Below are 21,309 nucleotides of genomic sequence, written 5' to 3'. Positions count from 1 at the left end.
TGCCTAATGCCTAGACTTACTGGTTTTTGAACAGGTTTTCTGCGCACTTATTACGTTGCAAACTCGGGTGTGGTTGTTAGATTTGATCAGTGAAAAAGGTGTACACAAATCCAGACGCTATCTGGACGCCCGACTCTGAACACTTCTATCCGCTGCCTGATCTTTGTCGAGTATGTTTCGCTGTGGAATTGCGTATCCAAGATGCAGGTGGATCCTACCACTTCTATTGCTTTTTGCGATTATATTTGACATTATTGCCATTGCCGCTAAATCTGGATGGGTTGAGGATGAGGACGCGAAGTCACACTACGCAAGCATGTGGAGTCAATGTCGAGGCCGGAATGACCACTGGGAATGCAAATCGCTAATGGAATTCTGTAAGTATATCAACGAAAACATACATATTTACTCTACACCCCTAAACACAGGGGGCAGGAAAGTAAGGCAATTTTTAGGCCTTTTTATGCTATTTCGTAGTACACTGTACAATGGCATATTCAAAGAGACTTTGCTAAGTTTGAGGCTAATCAAGATGCCAGTAATGTACTGCATTAGTTTCACAGCCCCTGAAAAGTTGTCTTCACATTGTTGGCAAAGTATTGGCAAAGCAAACAACTAATAACGCTGAAAAAGTAGACTCCAATTACTCCTTTAACAAAAATCACCCAAGCTGTTATTTCTTTGTGTGGAAAGTATATGTACACACAGCTTAGTTGGTGTTGTTCCCTTTGGCTTATATAACCGTTCCTGACATTGTTTATTAGTCTCCTACACTGACTGGTGACATTTTAGCCCACTCTTCCTTACAGAACTGCTTCATCGGTGTGTTGTTTGGGTTCTTTCTTGCTTGTATGGCCCACGTCACACCCTCCTCAGCATTTTCTGTTAAGATTTGGGCATGGACTCAGCCATTCCATAACCCTCCATTTCTTATTTTGGGACCTCTATTGTGGATATACTCGTGTTTTGGATCATTGTCGTATAGCAGGATCTATTTTAGGTTTAGTTTCAGTGTTTTGTTTGGTGGCTATAAATTCCATTCTCTGGTAATGTGAACATTCAATCTTGACTCATTGATTGCAAGGACGTGAGGCAGCAAAACAGCCCAACAGAAAAAAGTTCCCATCCACCATTTTTTCAGTAGATATGGGATTCTACTGGATTAATATTCCTTAAATGTTTTCAACAACATTTTCATTTCAGTTAAACAACTTTCGTTTTCAACTTAAAACAACCATTTTGTGTCTGGGAAATCTGAGCGCAAAAAATTTTGTTTTAAGGGTAGCTTTTTTGCAGTCCCTGTAATAATTGAGAAATGCACTTTGACATTGCTTGACGTTACCCTGGGGTTCTTTAAGCATATTTTGGTCAGCTCTTAGGTTCAGTTTGATGGGAAAGTCCTTGATGGATTGCCATTGGTCTGAAATGTTCTGTAGATGCACCAGTTTATGAATTGACTTCAGAATGCTTATGAATTGACTTCGTAATGCTTAGAAAATACTTTGTAATCCATCTTGGCATTATCAGTGTTTCTTTTGAGGAACTTCGAGAGCTCTTTTAAACTTCTTATGACCTGTTACTATCCATCTGAATGGTTAATTCAAAACCAAATTTCTGATCCTTTAGGTAAGACTCAAAGCCTCCAAATTATTATCTAATAATTGCCGTGTGTTTCAGCTTTTAGTTTAAGCCATTGGATGAGATGATGCGTATGGAGTTTAAGTGTATTTTTTCAGGGTTATTTGTTAAAATGCCTTAGGGTTACCTTTTATCTGTCTATTGTTGAAATGAAAATCAAATATCCATGTGTCCAAATATGTAAAAAAAAAAAGTGTGTGTGTGTCCATGAGTATAGTAAAACCAGAAAATATTTGACTCATGTGGACCTTTTTGCAAAAGACAATTTCTGGCTCAGGGTTTAGGGTCAAACTTACAATTCATTTTAGAGTTAGAATTGGGGTTTCTTTAAGGTTCCGGCATTGTTGGTTAAGGTTAGGCATTACATCTAGATAAAGTATAGGCATAAATGTTACTTTATTGAGGTTAAGGTTAGGTTTACATTAGGGTAAGTGTTATAGTTAGGTTTAGGGTTAAGATTAGGGAAAGGGAGCATGCAATTTCTATTTTCTGGTCCCCATGAGGACAGCCATACAAACGTGTGTGTCCTTTTCATGACAGAACTGTGAAACCTGAAGAGCTAGATTGCAACCAAACAGAATTGAATGAAAACTACTATTCTACAGATACAATAGAGTTGCATTTGGATATGGGTTTTAACATGCAGGATTCATTTATGTCAAGATAACATTCTCCGTCAAGTTCTCCGAACTATTTTTAGAAGTGATGATAGCATCAAACAAACTGGACAGGTCCTGCTATAAACCAACTGCCGGATAAGCTGTTGTGCCAGAGATGCCATGAATATGCTTCTGGCTTTTAGGACAATCAAAAAGACAGACTTCTGGTACATTCTGAACACTAGGACTGATCCCATTCAGTCGACTATTTGTTTAAATGTTCGACTAGTTGATTAGTATAGACTCTAGAAATCAATCAAATGGCAGTCTATTTTATTTTACAAAATAATTATTGCCTTCCTTTCAATGAGGGCATTCTACACCGCTACAGTGAAGTTGCCTGATTGGGCTGGGTAGTGCTGTCTACCGCGTGCTTTGACATTTTTTGAAATTAGTTCCCTTTGCAATGAGTCGACGAGGCAAAGCATTCAAACCAATATGGTAGGAACTAGTTTACCATTTATCGTCAATAGTTGCATTCTGAAAGGGATGAAGGTGCGGTACTGCCCGTATATTCTTTGTGTGGGAGATTCCGTACAGCGATAAAATGCGAAACCTGTCTTTGCGGCATTAGTCTGAACACATTTTGCTGATTGAATTGAAATGAAACTCAGGCACTGACAAAACAACCTGAAAGTTCATTGGGGTTTATAATTTCTATAGGCACTGTATGTGCCTGGATAGAGGCCGTAACTGTGGTGTGTTGGCTATATGCACAAACCCCAAAGGCATTGCTGTACAAACTAGTTGGAAATGTAATTATAACGTACATGCTAATTCGCTCGTGACATGGTTTACTGTCTGATATTCCACAGCTGTCAGTAAATCAGCAATAAATATTCAAACCGCACAGCAGTTAATAATCCTTGTTATTGCGCTGTGTATATGGTGCTTCTAGGAAGACTTTTAAACAATGGACAAGGGAGTTAATTTGGCCATCCAGGTGAACTAGTATTTGTTTTAGCCTGGAACCCTCATCTGTTGCAATTAAACCTCCACAGGATGTTGTCCAATCCACTGACTAATCCCTGTGTGTGGGGAGGGCATGGATTGATTCTCTGGAATTGATGTCATGCTGAGTTAATGGTGGGATGGGATTTGTTTCTTTCGAAATAAAACCTGTGGAAGACTTTCCATTTCCTCAGTATCTAACATTATTTGCGGTTTTATAAACATTGTTTTAGTATTTCTACGAAGTCTATTAGTCACTTTAACTGCATTGTAAAGGGTTTAGCGTTTCTGTGTAATTTGTAGGCAGGGTTGTGTAGGTTACTTTTTAAATGTAATCTGTTACAGTTACAGGTTACCTGTCCACATTTGTAATCGGTAACGTAACTTTTGAATTACTCAGTCAGTAATCTGATTACTTCATAGGCATTGGGGGAAAAAAATAGGAATAAACTATAACCAATTGAACAACTTTTGCGGGATCAGTAAGTGTTAGTTTACATTGCTGACCAAAAACGTAATTTGCATTTTACCTTATGGGTTGTGTACTGCTTCTACTTGAATATGATTGGGGTACATCTCTACACGCTAAAGGTCTGTCAGATATTAAGTCATTCCAATTAATCCAATAATGCTCAATCTTCCAGAATCTGACTTTTTATCTGAACATGACCCAAAATCTAATGATGCATAAGCCTATTTTGTTTTATTCATGTTTTTTAATTGCTTCAAAACATTGTTGAAACATAAATGGCAATCATGCGAAAAGAGTTGACATTGTTGTATATAAAAATGAAGATATCCCAACCTGGTCTCAGGAACCTACGTAGACCGTTTTACAAAAATCCATGGATTTTGTATGATATGTGACATAACGTTACATTACAATGTGCCACCAAAACATGATACATTACGAAATTATTCAAACGTAACATCTTATGACCGTTTTATCGTCAACGTTACGTTGACAATAGGCATCAGAGCACTGGGGTTACAGTTAAGGTTAGATCTCACAGCACTGGGGTTAGAGTTAAGGTTAGATCTCAGAGCACCAGGGTTAAGGTTAAGGTTTGGGCTACAGTTAGGAAACAAAAGGTTAGTTTAAAGTTACTTCTCACAGCTCTGGGGTTCAGGTTAGGGTTTGGGTTAAGGTTAGCTATCACAGCACTAGGGTTAAGGTTAGAGTTATGGTTTGGATTAGGATTACAAAGAAAAACACTTCAAACTTATGTTGTGACAACACCACTCGCCAGGACTAGTTACAGATTCCCCAGTGGAGCAGTGGGTAGCGCGCCTGTGTTAGATGCGGAAGGTTGCCGGTTACTCTTTTTTTAAATTTTTTTAAACTTTATTTTACTGCACGTAGTATATCTTTTACGAAATCCCCTGCCTAAAATGTGCGTAAAATAGTCTATCATCATTCTGAGACCAGGTTGGATATCCGTAGCTTTTCGCAGTAGTCTGATGTTTTGCTCCCCATCCAACAACATTGTCAAAATGTTGCAGAAACCCCAGGCGCTCAAATGCATGTTTGCAATCGTGAACACCCGCATAGAAATAAGATTTACCCGCGCGGCTGCAATTATTAGGGCCACCAGTGATGGATTTTCAAAACGCAAATAAACAAACTGTGATGTCAGTCAGCAAATGATAACCAATGAACACTATTCAGAGATGCAAAGCTAGCAGAATCACATAGGCTACCTGTATGAACAGAGTTTATGTGGCTGTGTCAAAATCAAATAATCATCCTTTGGCAGAGTCTTTCCCACCACATTTTTTCTCCTCAAATGTCGTGTCAAATTCCATATAATGTTTTATCTTGAAGGCAGCGCCATGTTACAGCTATTTCCTAATCTATTAAACAATTCCTGTCGAAGTTCTTCGGTGCAACTGCTTAATCCGTCATTAATCCGGTTATGCCTGCGAACCACCTTTGCGCGAATGATGATCACGTACAACTGAGGCACACAATTCTTATTTTGGTTCAAATAACAATGTTTTTAAAACATTAAATTAACTTAAACATGCAGCGTGTCATAATTATTTCACACACCTATTTGTTTAATTGAAGTAATCCAAAAGTAATTACAATCAATGTTAGGTTTAGGTTGAGGTTTAAGGTTAGGGTGAGTCTTAGTAGATAGTTAGTCTGTAGATACAGACTACTGCTTCAGTGGCGGGCTGGCAAAGGCAACCGCCCTCACAGTCAAGGGCCTTGAATGACAGCACATACATTGGGCGTAATTTAATTATAGTCCCAAATGCTCCTGAATTCTACATCTGTATGTAATTGCCGTAGATGACGTCTGAACTTGATACATTACAAAATAATTCAAACGTAACATATCTTGTGACCGTTTTATCCCTTTGGATTCAGACTCATACTTTTTCTAACCAGCAACACTGCTTAGTCATTGTCTTTCATTTTACTTTTTTATTTTACTGGTTTTTGGAAGACCCAAGAAAGGTATGGTAAGTATTTGTATCAGAAGCTCTGTTAATCAGTTTGAAATACATTTACAAGCTAGCTAACACAAACATATAAATATCCTTTTCAGGTTATACCACACTCACTATAATATATATATACAGCTCTGGAAAAAATTAAGAACACCTGCACCTTATTCTTTCCTGTCCAAAAAAGTTGAGTGAGGAACCAAAGTTTTCAATTTGCAGTGGTCTTTTAACCCTCCTGTTCCACACTCAAAATCTTCCCTTTTGACTTTTCTGGAAAGGAAAGAAAAAGGTGCAGTGGTCTCTTAATCTTTTCTAGAGCTGTATATTCATTTTTCAGCTGCATTAGCTGACACCAACATTACCGGGGTTAAAAACATTATACTTGCCATTTAATGAAACATTAACATTTAGACATTACTGATTTAAAAAATACAACCAACAAAGGACACACACACAGTTCTAAAACATGGAGGTGTGTGTGTGTGTTATTACATGTTATTTTTTTGTACATTTTCTGAACACAAGAACACATTTCTTTAACTGGCAGCAAGTCTTTGTAACCTTGTTTAAGTTGTGAATGATTCTCTCCACTCTGTTTCAGTAAGCTGTATTAGCAAGCTCCGTATTGTCTGTTAGAAACAAGTAAATGCATGACTGCAGTGCCTGAGGCTCAGGTGTAGTATACCTGTCAGTTCATCAGTCAGAATCCGAGTGAATAATTCAAGGTGTGAGCACTGCATGTGCATGCAAACCATTCCAGTTAATAATGTACCTGCAGTTACAGGTGTGACATGTCTCTGAACACAATAGCTGCTGTTGTCCTTGGCAATGTTCATTTCCTGTAAAAGATGTTCCTTCTGTGACATCATGCTAGTTGCTAGAGCATCATTAATGCAATCAATGTCTATCCAGAGCACCTTGAAAAGCCACCGTTTCCTGACTTACTATACAATACATTAAAAAAACGTTTTATAGTGTAGAAATCTTTACAGATGTGATTAATACTACTTTCAGGATTGCATGGGCAGTGTTTAAACTTAGTGAATATGTACTGATAACACTTCTTTTACACATCTTTATTTTGTTATCCCCTCTGTGGTTGTGGTAAAGCTGGGTGTGGTAGGGTAAAACCAGAAAAGTTCCACACCCTTTATTCAGCCTGACATACTGTCAAGAATTTGGCTGTGTTCTCACAGGCTGCCCTGTTTAGAGAGATCTTTTTTTCCGTTCATGTTTCGTATAACCCAAAGACATTTTCCCAAATGATCCGATTCCAAAAAGTTAGTTAAAAAAAGGGGGTAGTTGTTCAATGATGTCACGTAAAAGCAGTTACAATATTTCCATTTATTGCAACTGTTCAACAAATTTCTAAATGGAAGGCTTTGTTTGAAGATTGTGTGAATTATAGTGGTATCCAATATGTGTGAGGTGTGCTAATGTCACTCCAATGGATCTTAACCCTATATCCTTCCAATTCCAAAATGCATTTCATTTCAGCTCCATAGCGTATTGACCAGCACAACAGTCTGTCCAGAGCTATGTTTAGCCTGAGTCTTTTCTATGTATGCTAAACTCTGTGTGTTGATGTCTTTTCAGCCTGGGCGAAGGCCGTAGCAGCTCTGATGATCATCGGACTCATCATCCTCATCATCACCTTCATCATTTCCTGTATTGCTCTCTGCTGTACCCTCAACATAACCCTTCTTCCAGTCATTGGTGTCCTGCTCTTTGTTGTTGGTAAGATCCAAATCACTTCTATACCTTTCTGTGGGTCAGGGTTTAGATAAGTCCTGGATAAGGATGCCACTTTGATTCAAATTTGCTACAGAAAAAAACAAACATCCTTATTGCCATTATACACACTTTGGATATTATCAGTTTTAATGGAGCATAATTGCACATATCACAAAAGGATGTCATAACTCCGCAAGAAGGACAGAAATAGCATTGCAAGTGCAATACCTCAATAACCATCTAATTTCACCTTTCAACTAGTTCACACAGAATGTGTGGATCCACTTGGACTACAAGATTATTACTTGATTCATGGGGATAGCTTGAAGGTGAAATACAAATTTTTCACTTAATTGTTTCCCATAGACTGAAAGTATCCTAAAACAGAAAACTGAAGTAAATGCTGAAGTAAATGCTAATCATAATAAAAAGGCTTTAAGCTATTTCAGGAAAAACCTCTTGTTTTAATTCTTCTGGTGTCTCGGCTAGTGGAGGACAGGTTAGTTATTAAAGACAAGCGTAAGTGAAAAATTCCAACGACATTGCCTTTGTCTGATAGAAGAGGGGATTCAGGCTTTGAACCTCAAATTACAAGGACTCTTAGACACATTAGGGCTTTATATTGTCCTGAGAGTGCTCATGAAGTAGCATAGCAACCATAGCTACTGTGGAGTTGGGTGGGGAGTCCTAAAGCTAGTTTTTGTCTGGTTTGAACCATTGCCAGTGACAAGAGGGAGTGGGAGTTGTTTGTCTCATTGCTGTGCTCTAAGGTTCAGGGAAGGGCTCTGGTATGGTGTTGCCATGGGAGCTGGGAGAATGTTCAGTCTCAGCCAGTCACAGCCAGATAGTGAGATCATAGGGCGTTGAGAATTGCCACTCACTCGCCTCGGCACCTGCCCCACCCCCCCTAGGTAGCTGCTACCCCAGTGTGAAACCTGATAGCCCAGCCTCTGCCTAGGGGGAAAGACAAGCTACACAGTCAATAATAATTTTATTATTATTATGTCCCTGAGACATAGCTGAATCACCAAACTGTCTGAATTTGAAGCTGATACATAGTCCCCTCATGGGAATGTTTTTCCAGTGTATTATTTAGTTAGTACATGTACATGTAATTTGGACTGGATAATAAGTAACTTTAGACATTTTGGTGAGGTTGTAACAGTAGTTGTAACAGCCGCCCGGTCCAATGTAATGCATTGTTTAAACCCACTTTTGGCAATTGTATTTTTTTCAACTTTACTCAACAATACCCTTTTCCAGATTTCTTTGGGTATGTTAGTTGGCTAACTTTTAAATGACAATCTGTAGTGGATGTTTTATTCTAAACCCTCAAACTGCAGAGTAAAACCCACTATGTTTGAGAATAATCTTTACTTTAATAATGTGAAACATTTTAATAACCAATCTCCTTGCATAGAACTGAAGTCTGGTTTCATTAGTCCGATACTTGGTTAAGATCTGGGTCCATGTTTGTTAAGAGACTGGAAAAGGAACAAATAGCTACACCCTTTGATAATGACCATGCAGTCTCTGGGCCAGATGTCACGTCTTCTGAAATCCAAATGTTGGCACCTACGGAAATCTGATTTGTCCAATGTACCGGAACTAATACCCCATGTGAAGTCATGCATGCCGTTTCACGATACCCAACTATGATACCATGTTTAGTTTTTAAATCTATGAGAAATTAGTGAAGGTCTATGAGAAATTAGTGAAGGCAGGGCCTGGAACCTTGAGATACCATATTGTCGAGATAATCAATTGATATGTGTGTATTGTGATTGATTACTGTGATTTTTCTATTGTGTTTAGAAGAAATTAGTGCTCAAAGCATGTTGCTAAAAATGTGTTGCTGAAGTAAAAGACGGGAAAAAATTGTTTTGCTTAGTCAGGGAAATTAGTGCTCAAACAAATAGTTTAATTGTAGGATACAGAGATGCATACGTTGGTATTATCTGCATGCGCACCCCCCCCCATCCTGATACCAATGTACGAAACAATTTCACACACTCACTTGCAAGTTCGTCGACTTTCACACTCATGCGTCACTGTTCCACACGCTCCGTCACCTCCTGTTTGGAATAGTCGACCTCTGAGTAAAACCGTCTTTTCTCCCCACAGTGATCATTCAGTTCATCGCTCTCATCATCTACCCCGTCAATTTCAACGACCAGATCTTCGAGGGCCACTACGACTACACCTGGGCCTATGGCTTTGGCTGGGGGGCCACCATCCTCGCCATCGGCTGCGGGATCCTCTTCTGCTGCCTGCCGCGCTACGAGGACGAGCTGACGGGCCTCGCCAAAACCAAATACATCTACAGCTCAGCCTAGAGGAACCGCACACGTGCCCACGCTCAGTAGTCTGAAGTTTCTTCCTTTTCCGTCACACACCCTTCATCCGCACTGATTAAAACGCAGTGTGGTTGGTTCTTTTGTATGAGTGCCGATGAAGGATGCGAGGAAAGGAACCCTTACTTTAGACTATTGAGGACGACCCAAGGCAGACAGAAGCAACTCTGTTCCCTCAGATGATGCTGAAACTCAGACATCACATTTTGTCATTTGTGAACATGCTGAATGCCACAACTTCTCTGTTGCAAGATGTGGATTGTGTATCTCGTTCCTATGCCCTTTGTCTGACCCTTATGCTTTCCACCATTTAGATTTGGGTGACCAATGCATGGCTGTCCTCATGGCTTGGTTTCCCCCATTTTTATAACGTTCTGTGTTTAACGTTTGTTTGGGAATACTACTCTGCGACTGAAATTCATTATTGTACAGTGTACATACAGTTGGCATATTCCTCGTTAGCATACTTTCCCTTTGTAAATTGGTTAAAGGCAAAATCACCAAAGTGTACTTAAAATAACAATAATAGTGTTGTAACCAGCTGGGTTAGAGGGACTACACACAATCTTTGTTTTTGACGGCAGGATTGTTTTATGGTCTGTTAATCAGTGTTTCCCAATCCTGGACCACAGGACCCAAAGGGGTACATGTTTTGTTTTTGCCCTAGCACTCACACACCCGATTCAGATTAAAAACCTGATAATAGGTTGATTATGTCACTCAAATGTATAAGTGGTAGGGCAGCATTTTAAAAAGGTGTGTGAGTGCTATGGCAAAAACAAAAACGTGCAACCCTTTGGGTCCCGAGGACCAGGATTGGGAAACACTGTTAGATGTTTTTTCGGATGTTGCTTTTCAAAGATTTAGTCACTTGAATTGAGTTGTTCATGTCTTTTTGTTTGAATATCAATGGGTATGTGACTTATTGTATTGTATTTTTAATGCCACATTTTTGAAAAGAACATGAATTCAAAATGTTTCATGTCATTGCATGTGCTGTTTGAGGTAAATGGCATGCAGCACTCAGCCACAGAGCTGTAATGGTACAGCTAATACAGTATTTTAATACATTTTAGTCCAATTCAGCAGCATCAAGAGATCCCTTTAAGTCTGGTACAGAAGACTAGTCATGCAATGTCATATTCCGGCGTGCCTTTATATTTCCTAATTGCTGAATGTGTGGTTGAAATATTGAACAGGAATTTCTATGGACTCAATTCCTCAAGTCATGTATCAGTTTCAATGAAAAATCATGTTAATAGGCGTTAGCATATAGATTCTGGGAACCATCTTTTGTTTTAGTAGTAGAGTTTTCAGCAGTGTCTTTTTATGCAATACATATTTTTTCAATGTGTTATATCTTTAGACTGCTATGGTTGTGTGTCCTAAATGGTGTTGTTAGCTATAGTTCGGTAGTTGACAGAACCTAACATCATGCCCTTTTTTAATTATTGGGATAGTTAGGATTTCACTCAGTAATTTTGCTTGATAATTTCAATGCTTGGATTTGAAATAAAACAATTCCTATAAAGTATAGATTCTCAACTTATTTCATGGTCTTTGTGTACATAGTTTCTCCATTTTGAAATAACACTGCATATATAGTTTGTATTTCAAGATACCAAAAATAATGGGACAGTTGGCATTAGGGCTATTTCCGATTTGATCAGGTGTGTTCTGTTGCATTGTTTTTGAAAACGGAAGACAGCTGTCACTTTTATAGTCTTGGCTTTGCATTTGAAGTCTGCAATTAATGTCTGTCAACAAGAGGAACTAAGCAGTATCAATTAAAATCAAGGTAGCAAAACATTTGGCTTAACAAAAACTACATTTTGGAATGTCATTATAAAGAAGGAAAACACTGGTGTGCTCAGCAGTCGCAAACTGTCTGGTAGGCCAGATGTCCATAGTGAATTACATCAGAATGCCCAACATAACACATTTTAAGAAATTGTCTGAGATCATGAACATCCTCAGGCGAGAGGTGTGGAATGTGTAAGCCAATGCCATCTGCATAATTCTTGAATTAGGGGGACTATGTATAAAATGTGTTTTCATTTCTAAATGGTGAACCCAATATGTACACAAATATCCTCAAATATAAACTAAGACAGTATTTAAACTCATAGTAATATAAAAAACAACATTTGAAGTATAGAGGCAAAATATGAAGAAAATGCTTTACTTATAACTGTGGAGGGCACTGCAAAAAATCTAAATAAAATCTATGAATTTGTACTTGGCATTGAGGTGACTTCATTTGATGATTCAATTGCATGATTAGTGGCTGCAGATAGCCTAGCGTTAAGGTCAGGAGACTGTGATGGCCATTCCATAACCTTCACCTTTTTCTGCTGTAACCACTGGAGGGTCAACTTGGCCTTGTGCCTAGGGTCATTGTCGTGCTGAAAAGTCCAAGAGTGTCCCTTCTTGTAGAGGAATGCAAATTGTTTGCCAGTATTTTCTGATAACATGCTGCATTCATCTTACCATCAATCTTCACAAGATTCTCCATGACTTTAGAGCTCACACCCCCCAAAAACATCAGGGACCCACCACCATGCTTCACAGTGGGGATGGTATTCTATTCACTATAGGCCTTGTTGACCCCTCTCCAAACATAGCGCTTATGGTTGTGACCATAAAGCTGTATTTGGGTCTTGTCACTCCAAATTACAGTGTGCCAGAAGCTGTGAGTCATGTCAAGGTGTTCTCGGGCATATTGTAACCAAGCTTTTTTGTGGCATTTTAAAGGCTTTGGCCACTCGACAATACAGCAAATTTTTGTTAGAGTATCGTCATGTTGTGCTCCTTGAAACAACCACACTGTCTTTTTCGAGAGCAGCCTGTATTTCTCCTGAGGTTGCCTGTGGGTTTTGCTTTGTATCCCAAACAATTCTTCTGGCAGTTTTGGCTGAAATCTTTCTTGGTCTACCTGAACTTTGCTTGTTTCAAGAGATCCCAGAATTGTCTACTTCTTAATAAATTATTGAACAGTACTGACTGGCATTTGCAAGGCTTTGGATATCATTTTATATCCTTTTCCATCTTTATAAAGTTCCCTTACCTTGTTACGCAGGGAAATTCATCTTTAATTGCCATTGTAACCTGTGTGTGTCACCTTGTTAGTCTGTAAGAAGGCCACATTTTCAAGGGTATGTACACTTTTGGTCAGGGTCATTCGGGTGATGTCTGTTATCATTATGATTTTAAAAGGAGCCAAAAAACAATGTGATAATAAATGGCCTCATATGATCACTATCCTTAAATAAAATCATATTTTTTGAATGATCAGTCATATTTTCAAAATCAGTGCCTAAATTTCACAATTTCTGCCAGGGTATGCAAATTTATGATCACAACTGTAAACCCTGAGCCGAGATGATCTGTCAGTCAACATACCCTTATGCAAGGCACAGACCTTATTTGCTCCTGGGTTGTTGGCAATAGTGTCAAATCCTTGGCTGTGACCCCAGGGTATTTGAATGTTGGCATAAAACCTTAAGTTCTTTGTACAACACATTTGTGTGAAACAAAGTTTAAGCACCCTGTGTTCAATATTTGAGCGACTGGTACAGACTAAAGGGCAATGATATGTTTTATTTGTATCTATATTTTACATAGAAATGTAATAAGCAATCATATATTATTGTATGTTTTTAATCAGTGAACTCGTCATGTGTTTTGGATAAGCGGATAAGTTGATGCTTCTGCAGTTTGGTCTTTTAAAATCTCACAGCAATTCCTATAGCGTAATCCACGCGATTAAAAAAGATACAGTACTTTGGTAAAACAAAGGCAGTTTTAACAACTTCTAAATGTGAACCAGGCTTTTCATGTCCAGCAAAAAAAAATGGCAATATACAACTACTGTATATAAATCAAGTGAGTCTGTCTTTTGCTTTTGGTTAATCCCTCTTGCCTTTGCGTTAACATACAAGTCATAATTTATTAGGAATACACACCCAGTACTACTACACCCAGTACTAGCATACCTTTAATGTCTGTCAGCGTGACTGGGTTGGGAGACGGTTGAGAAGTGTCACCTATTCAGCATGCCATGTGAGAAGCTTCACCAGATTAGTGTTGGATTTGGGCTTGCTACAGATGAGCCCCAGATGACTGTTTGGGCTTCGGAGTAAATTACCTCATGTAAAAGTCTACGGAATTAAACACCTTCACAATCATTTGGAAAGTAATTTCCTGTTAGGTTTTTTTCATTTAACGGTAAAATATAAGTGTCCTTCTAATTACTGTAAGGCTGTTCTGCAGAATATCATCATCATTCATTAAGCAATGACATTTGATCTTAACTAGTACAGTAACAGTGACATTAAAATCCAAGTAACAGTAGAGTAATTCAATAGCATTACATCAAATACAAACATGCAGATAAAAGAGATATGAGATAATTCCAGGAGTGTTTAGATCATAATGAAAGGAGACACTGCATTGTTCTGGTAGACAGAAGTGTGGTCGCAACTAGAAATAAATTATAAGTGTCTATTAAGGTGTGGTTCAAAACCGGTGCTAAGAAAAGGAGTTGACTTTGTTTTGTTTGTATTTTACCAGTTGACTTAGGCTGCACGTCTGTATATGGATGCCTATCAGGTATCACGTAACTTCAATCTGGACCCTTATTCAAATATATACTACTTTTTTGCATATTTTTGTCCCTCCTTGTTTTCCGATCTTCATCCAAAACCAAACAGAGAACCTGAGTGTTTACTTATTTCATTTTACTGAACAGCAACCGACACCAAATGACCCCCTTTGAAAACCCGATTGTCGTCTTTCGCTCGATACCTTATAAAACCTAATAATCAGTAAAGAGAACCTGAGTGAATAAATATATACTTATTTAATGTCAAGGCATTGAATACACCTCATGTTGTGAAAAAAAAGAATCGATAAATAGTAAGAAGCCAGGAAGACAACCTGTTGAAAGAGAGACAATAAAGAGAGACTGAAAAAATGAAGCATTCCTTGATCCTTCTGGGGACTTGTTATGTGGACCAATGAAACAAAATTGGTGATGTTTAGCAAAAAATCTGTGGCTGGGCTAAGGCACCCTTAAAACATTGGAGACCTGTAGCAGTTTGCAGCTCAAGAATGGGCCAAGAAAAGTCCAGGAACCTTACTGATGGTTACAAGAACCTTTTTAATGTAATTATCTTTGCCAAAGGACATGGAATCAAATATTAGGTCTTGGGTGCCAAAGAAATATATGTTTCTTTTATGAATTTTAAATAGTGTGAGAGGGTGAGACGTTTTTTTGCTGCAACTGTATATTTCACATATGTACCATACATACTAGGTGTATCATAAGCATGTGCGCTTTATAATTTTTTTTGTATCGAATGCTCTTAACAACCAGGGTATCGACTATTTAGTAAATGCGTTGATAACATTATTACGGCATTTTGTATATTGTCTGAAATAACTTCACCCCATTTTCTTCAATTTCTATAAAATGACCAATATCCTAGTATATCAGGCTTCCCAGACTGCCACTGATCTTTTAAAATGTTTCTCAAGATATCTAGTATTAGTGTACCATGTGTACTATGTTTTTAATAAAGTGCACAATTACCCACATCTTCAGTCTCACCCCCACAATGGGGAAGGAAACCCTCAGCTATTAGAAACACGACTGCTACAGGGGCCACAGGTCCTCGCCCGTTTTACTTCCCCTCAAAACTATTTCATTACCTACTGTGGGCCGGATGGAATTGCCCTCGGCCCTTCGTTTGCCCACCCCAAAATTATACAGTATTCTTCTCCTCCCCGAGTTATACAGTAACTCAGTATGACTAGTGGTTACCCAAGGAATTAGAACCTTCAGCATGTGAAAATCAGGTTCAGTTACACATTGTCAGAAATAAATAGTATTAATAAAGCATGCAGGGTTTGTCCTCGTCATCTGAAGAATCACCTCCCCACTCCTCTTAAAATGCGACTCAGAACTATACCACTAGGTGTCACTCTTCACTGAGAAATTACATTGTTTTGCAATTGTTTTACAGATTCTGATGTCATTGAAATAGCATTTGAAATGGGTGCACATTGTACATGTGAAAAGAGTCTTCAACGTTTTTTGTTAGGTTAGGTTTAGGTGAATATATTACCAAAAGATATACTTTCATCTAAACTAGATGGGATTGATGAAAAAAGCCACACAATGGCAGCTTCACCAACTTGGTATTAGTGTTGTAGGTCTACTCAAAGAAAATCTCTCAGAAGCAGTTGTTTCTTTCTTTCAAAGTGATTTTTTAACAGATGGTTGCTGGTCAGGGTTGGATTGATCCCATGCAATTGTGTGCTAATGCAAAAGATGAGCTGGTGCATTTGAGCCCAGTGGACCTGTCTGACTGGATTTTTTGAGAGAGACTCAAAGACAAAAACTCTCCTATTTGGGCTCCTCAAAGAAAGATACAAGCCATTGTAAGAAATGTAAGGACAAACCCAGTCCACATTTAGTTGTTAATGTCTCTTAATCTCCAGACAAAATGTAGACTAGAATTTCAAGTAAAAGTATTGATGATTCACTCTGCAAAACTACGAATTACAGGGCATTCCAGAGTACTTGCAGAAATCACATGTGATAGAGATCACCTATAAAAAAATCTCCCGATGTAAAATCTCCCAATGAGACACTAGAACTGAAAAATAAATACGTGTTCAGTTTGATGGGGACAGTAGTAGAACAATCAAAAATAATTCCAGGTGGGCAAATCCCTAGACTTTTTATGACATCATTTTATGAAGAGAAGTGTAATTTTATCCTTAGAGGAAGTGAAAGATCACATAAAGATGCCTAGTGCAGATTCTACCTGATTTTTATGATAGACAACTGATATGGCATAATGCCTGCTTTTGGTTTCACTTATAAGATGAGTTTCAATTAGTGCAAGAAAGGTACTGTATTAGAACAAAAGTGTCTTCAAATCTGGATGGTCATTATTAAATGTTGTTATTTATTCATTTATAAAGTGGCTCAAAAGTATTCACCCTTTTTGGTCATGACATAAAATCAAAATGGATTTAATTAGGATTATTTGCCCTGATCAACACAAAAAAAGTCACAGTCAAAATGAATATCTACATATTGTTTTAAATTAATTCAAAACAGAAAATAACTAAATCTTGATTTCATGTCATAACACAACAAATTCAAAGGTGGTGAATATTTTTGAGAGCCACTGCATAATATACAGTGGATATAAAAAGTCTACACCCCTGTGAAAATGCCAGGTTATTGTGATGTAAAAGAATGAGACAAAGATAAATCATGTCAGAACATTTTCCACCTGTAATGTGACATATAATGTGAACAATTCAACTGAGAAACAAACTGAAATCTTCGAGAAAACCCCCCAAAAAAACTCACAATTACCTGGTTGCAGAAGTGTGCACACCCTTAAACTAATACTTTGTTGAAGCACCTTTTGAATTTATTACAGCACTCAGTCATTTTGGGTAGGAGTCTATTAGCATGGCACATTTTGACATGGCAATATTTGCCCATTCTTCAATTGGATTCAGGTATGGGCTCTGGTTGGGCCGATCCAAAACTTTAATCTTCTTCTGGTGAAGCCATGCTTTTGTGGATTGACTGAGTGCTGTAATAAATTCAAAATGACTGAGTGCTGTAATAAATTCAAAAGGTGCTTCAACAAAGTATTAGTTTAAGGGTGTGCACACTTCTGCAACCAGGTAATTGTGAGTTTTTTTGTTTTTTTCTCTCAAAGATTTCAGATTGTTTCTCAATTGAATTGTTCACATTATATGTCACATTAAAGGTGAAAAATGTTCTGACATGATTTATCTTTGTCTCATTCTTTTACATCACAATAACCTGGCATTTTAACAGGGGTGTGTAGACTTTTATATATATCCACTGTAGTTAATATATATTTTTAAACATGACATTTCAGGACTAACAACAAAAACCTAACGCCTTTCATTCTCAATGTCTGATGTGGACCTGTTCCCCAACCTACTCCAGCCTCCCACCCAGGTCCATAACCTCAATTCAGTGACCTGGGCGAGAGGCATAGTGCACCTAAAGAGTGTCTTCAAATTGACTGAAATGGTAGTACAGAGGTCTATTCGGAGACATTCTTTCATTCGGGACAACCCCCTGAGGTGAAGATGCATGGGGTTAGTCGAGAGGGTGACATTGGATTTACGGGATCTGTCCAGCAATAGATGTGCAGTGAATGAGTCAGCCCACTGTTCTGATCTGTAGGACAGACTCACATTCAAACCAGCATGCAAATCACACCGGTTTCCCCAATTTTCCCTCGTGCCTCATTTACACATGAGCAGCTTTCAGTTTGTCTCTTAGAAAATGTCAGCTCCGATAAGAATCAACAGCCGACCCACGTCTGTTAAATATTTTTTATTTATTTTACTGAAGAGTAAGTTTGGATACACATACTGTATATTTAGTGTTACATTTGCTGTATATTATCATGTTATTTGTTTAAATCAATGTTAAATAAAAATTGAAAAGCTTTACGTTCAGAAAAAGCTGAAAAAAATAGAGCAAATGATAATCCAAAACTCAACAAAACAAACTGCAAAACTTCCAACCAGTCTTTAAAATGACAAGCCTGACTCAGTAGTGTTGTACGTACCTTTGTCCTTGGGTTGAAGGGGGCATGAAAACGTTGGACTCCTTTAAGAAAACTAAAGGTAAATCTGTCCAATGTGTGATGCCTTTCACAAATGGAGGATGTCATTTCATTTCTAAATATTAACATGTATGAAAACACACACAAAAGAAAAACATTATGTGCAATTGCGCAATATAAAAAATTGTATCTCAAATCCAGAAAGGTTTTAGAAGGCCCTATAGAATCCTGCCAAAAGGATTTTACTACACCAAAATGACTGAAAATGGCATTCAGATCAAAGGTTTCTTTTTGTGAAGAAAATCCAAATACTATATGCTGCTCATACACCATTAATAACAAAGAAAACACATTCAAGCACTTATTGTCTATTTTTCATTTCAGTCTGTTCTATTTTCATTAGAACCTCTGCCTTAGTTAGCTGCAAGTATTTGACCTTTGACCTATTATAATCAATTTTTATCACGAAGACATTGTGGCACCAAGTATATATATGATAACTGGTGGCTGCCTTAAAACCGTCTGTTCCATCTGGTCTGGTAGTTAACACCCTATGACTCATACTATAGATCAGACTCATGTTCATGATTCAAAATAATACTTTGAACAGAGTACTTAAGGTTATTCACCGTGTGGGTACTGTGTCTGCCTCTAAATACATAGAATGGTAGAGAAATTACATATTGTTAGGTATTGTTGTTACCATGATCAACTTGTTTTACTTTCTTCAAGATAACAGGATTAGCGTTGCTAACCAACACAGATACACCCACTTCCTATTGCAAAACATAGCTCACAGCTCAACTTCCTGAATTTCAACAGGAGCCCTCGGCTATATAGGCCTCACATTACATCTCATTTAACTCTTGACCATTTGCGACAACAAGGTACCAGACACTTTACAATGCTACATTATTTTCAGATCACCACGCCAGCCAAGTTGATGTCTATAGGTTGACCTAGTCCCTACGCAAACACCATTCCTCCTCCTACGCACTCCTGAAATGTCACCTCTGCCCTACTACAAATATCCCCTCTGTGAGCGCGGTACCTTCTGATGAAGACTTTCCTTCTGCTGTGACTCAACAGTGTGGATTCAAGGGAAAGGGGTTGCCTGCTTTTCAAGCACTAAAAGTCCTTGCGGGCTTACCTTCAGAAACCCGTTGTTAGAAAGAGCCTTCAAAAATGACCTGAGACAGATGAATACTATACTTGTGTGAGAACTAATATACTTTAGAAATGCATTGGTGGTTTAGCTGAATTTCTTTTTTTTGTAGGTAGTGTTGAACTTCCCGTTGGCACAGACCCATGTGTCTCCACAAGAACACTCCGCCCCTAATCTAGTGTTAAAATAACTATGAAGAACAGAAAATGCAGTATAATGTAATTTTTTAACTAACATTGAACAAAATCCATGTCAGGATGAATAAATGAAGGGATGTTACTGAATGGAAATGGGTTCTGCAGTATGAGCACACACATACAGAAACACATTTTAGGAATCCCTATTGTTATTCCCATTCAAAATCTTATCTTCCCTAATCCATAACCATAACCAAACCCTAACGTTTGCCACCCAAAATCTAACCTTAACCCTAAACTTAACTACTTTCCCTACACATTACTCTTTAGAATAACGCTAATTCTAACCCTGACTTCGCACCAGCCCCCAAATATAACTTCCACCTTAAAACAAACCCCTATGCCAGAAATGTCTCTGCTTTTGCGTGGGGACTGGTGAAAACTCTCCACAAGCTAGTTTTACTTTTTTTGACGGAAATTGTGGGGATTTTGTGGTCCTCAACAGGTTACTAAAACGTGAACACAAGACACACACACTTGAAATAAGCAACAAGACAGGTGCCAGGTTTCTTAATAAAATAATTCATTTCAGGACAACATATAAATAAGTATTGAAACGCACAATACAGATAATATTTTATATGAATAAATAAACAAAACATTTTCCATACAATACCTTATTATTGAAAGGTCACACAAAAATGTATCTCACAACTTCTGCTTGTTTTGTTAAAAGTTTGCGTGTATTTATCGAACATTGGAATGTCCCTATGCATGTCAAAGAATGTACCATCATAAATTCCGGAGCAGCTTATTAAGTATTGTGCAAGTAGTATGTGATGATCTGAATCGGGATCAGACCCATAACCAAAGACATGTACCTTTCGAAATATCATAATGAACTGACAGCTAATTGCTATTATAAGATGTGTGTACAATCTGATTAAAGCGCCGGTCTCCCATCTAGGATGTCATATATCAAATTGACCAAAATGCATTTTTAACAGATGTCGCTTATGCATAATGAACAGACATTCTTTTGTTTTTTCAAGACTGTGTCATTTTGGAGATGATGGCACATTTTTGTTTTGGCAGGAATGAAAATGTCAGTTCAAATATATATGCAAATATAAAATAAAAAAAGAACCCAGGAATGTCAGTTTTCTTGCACACATCAAACAGGTGTGAGTGGTGGAGTGAGGCATCTTGTGAGCAGAGCAGATTTCAGCAGAGCCCCTACGATGAAGAGGTGCTGTACTGCAGGCCAGGTTGTACAGGTGGAGAGGTATTTGACTGCAGACTGGAGCCTCGCAGCTCAGAGTCGCTGGGAGCGCTAGCCTCCACGTCACAGCTACAAGGTGTGAACCAAGGGGATGTGCTGCTCTTCCTCTTAGCCCCACAGGTGTGTTTGTTAATTCCCTCCTTCCATTCCTCCCCCCTTTCCTCCCTCTCTCCCTCCAAGGTGTTGAGCTCTACGGGGATTTCTCCTGCCCTTTTTATTCTCTCAATTCTTTCCTTTCTCTCTCACACACACACTCTCACACACATTCTCACACACACACACACACCTTTCTT

At 38.2% G+C, this 21,309-nt stretch overlaps 1 protein-coding gene across 1 annotated transcript; it reads left to right on the top strand.

Moving 5' to 3' along the window:
• On the top strand, positions 1-11,342 carry perp (p53 apoptosis effector related to pmp22). The gene is made up of 3 exons (XM_010888737.5): positions 1-377; positions 7,302-7,442; positions 9,564-11,342. The coding sequence occupies exons 1-3, from the start codon at positions 173-175 to the stop codon at positions 9,773-9,775; spliced, it is 558 nt and encodes a 185-aa protein (XP_010887039.1). The 5' UTR covers positions 1-172; the 3' UTR covers positions 9,776-11,342.
• The last annotated feature ends 9,967 nt before the right edge of the window (positions 11,343-21,309 follow it).

Source organism: Esox lucius, chromosome 5 (genome assembly GCF_011004845.1).
Source record: "Esox lucius isolate fEsoLuc1 chromosome 5, fEsoLuc1.pri, whole genome shotgun sequence".
Lineage (NCBI taxonomy): Eukaryota > Metazoa > Chordata > Actinopteri > Esociformes > Esocidae > Esox > Esox lucius.
The sequence above is the reverse complement of the archived record's forward strand: the minus strand, read 5'-3'. Positions and strand labels throughout refer to the sequence as shown.

Coding starts and splice junctions, on each gene's coding strand:
- perp (XM_010888737.5), top strand. CDS start 173: ATGTTTCGCTGTGGAATTGCGTATCCAAGATGCAGGTGGATCCTACCA. Junction 378..7,301: donor CAAATCGCTAATGGAATTCT/GTAAGTATATCA, acceptor ATGTCTTTTCAG/CCTGGGCGAAGGCCGTAGCA. Junction 7,443..9,563: donor TGTCCTGCTCTTTGTTGTTG/GTAAGATCCAAA, acceptor TTCTCCCCACAG/TGATCATTCAGTTCATCGCT.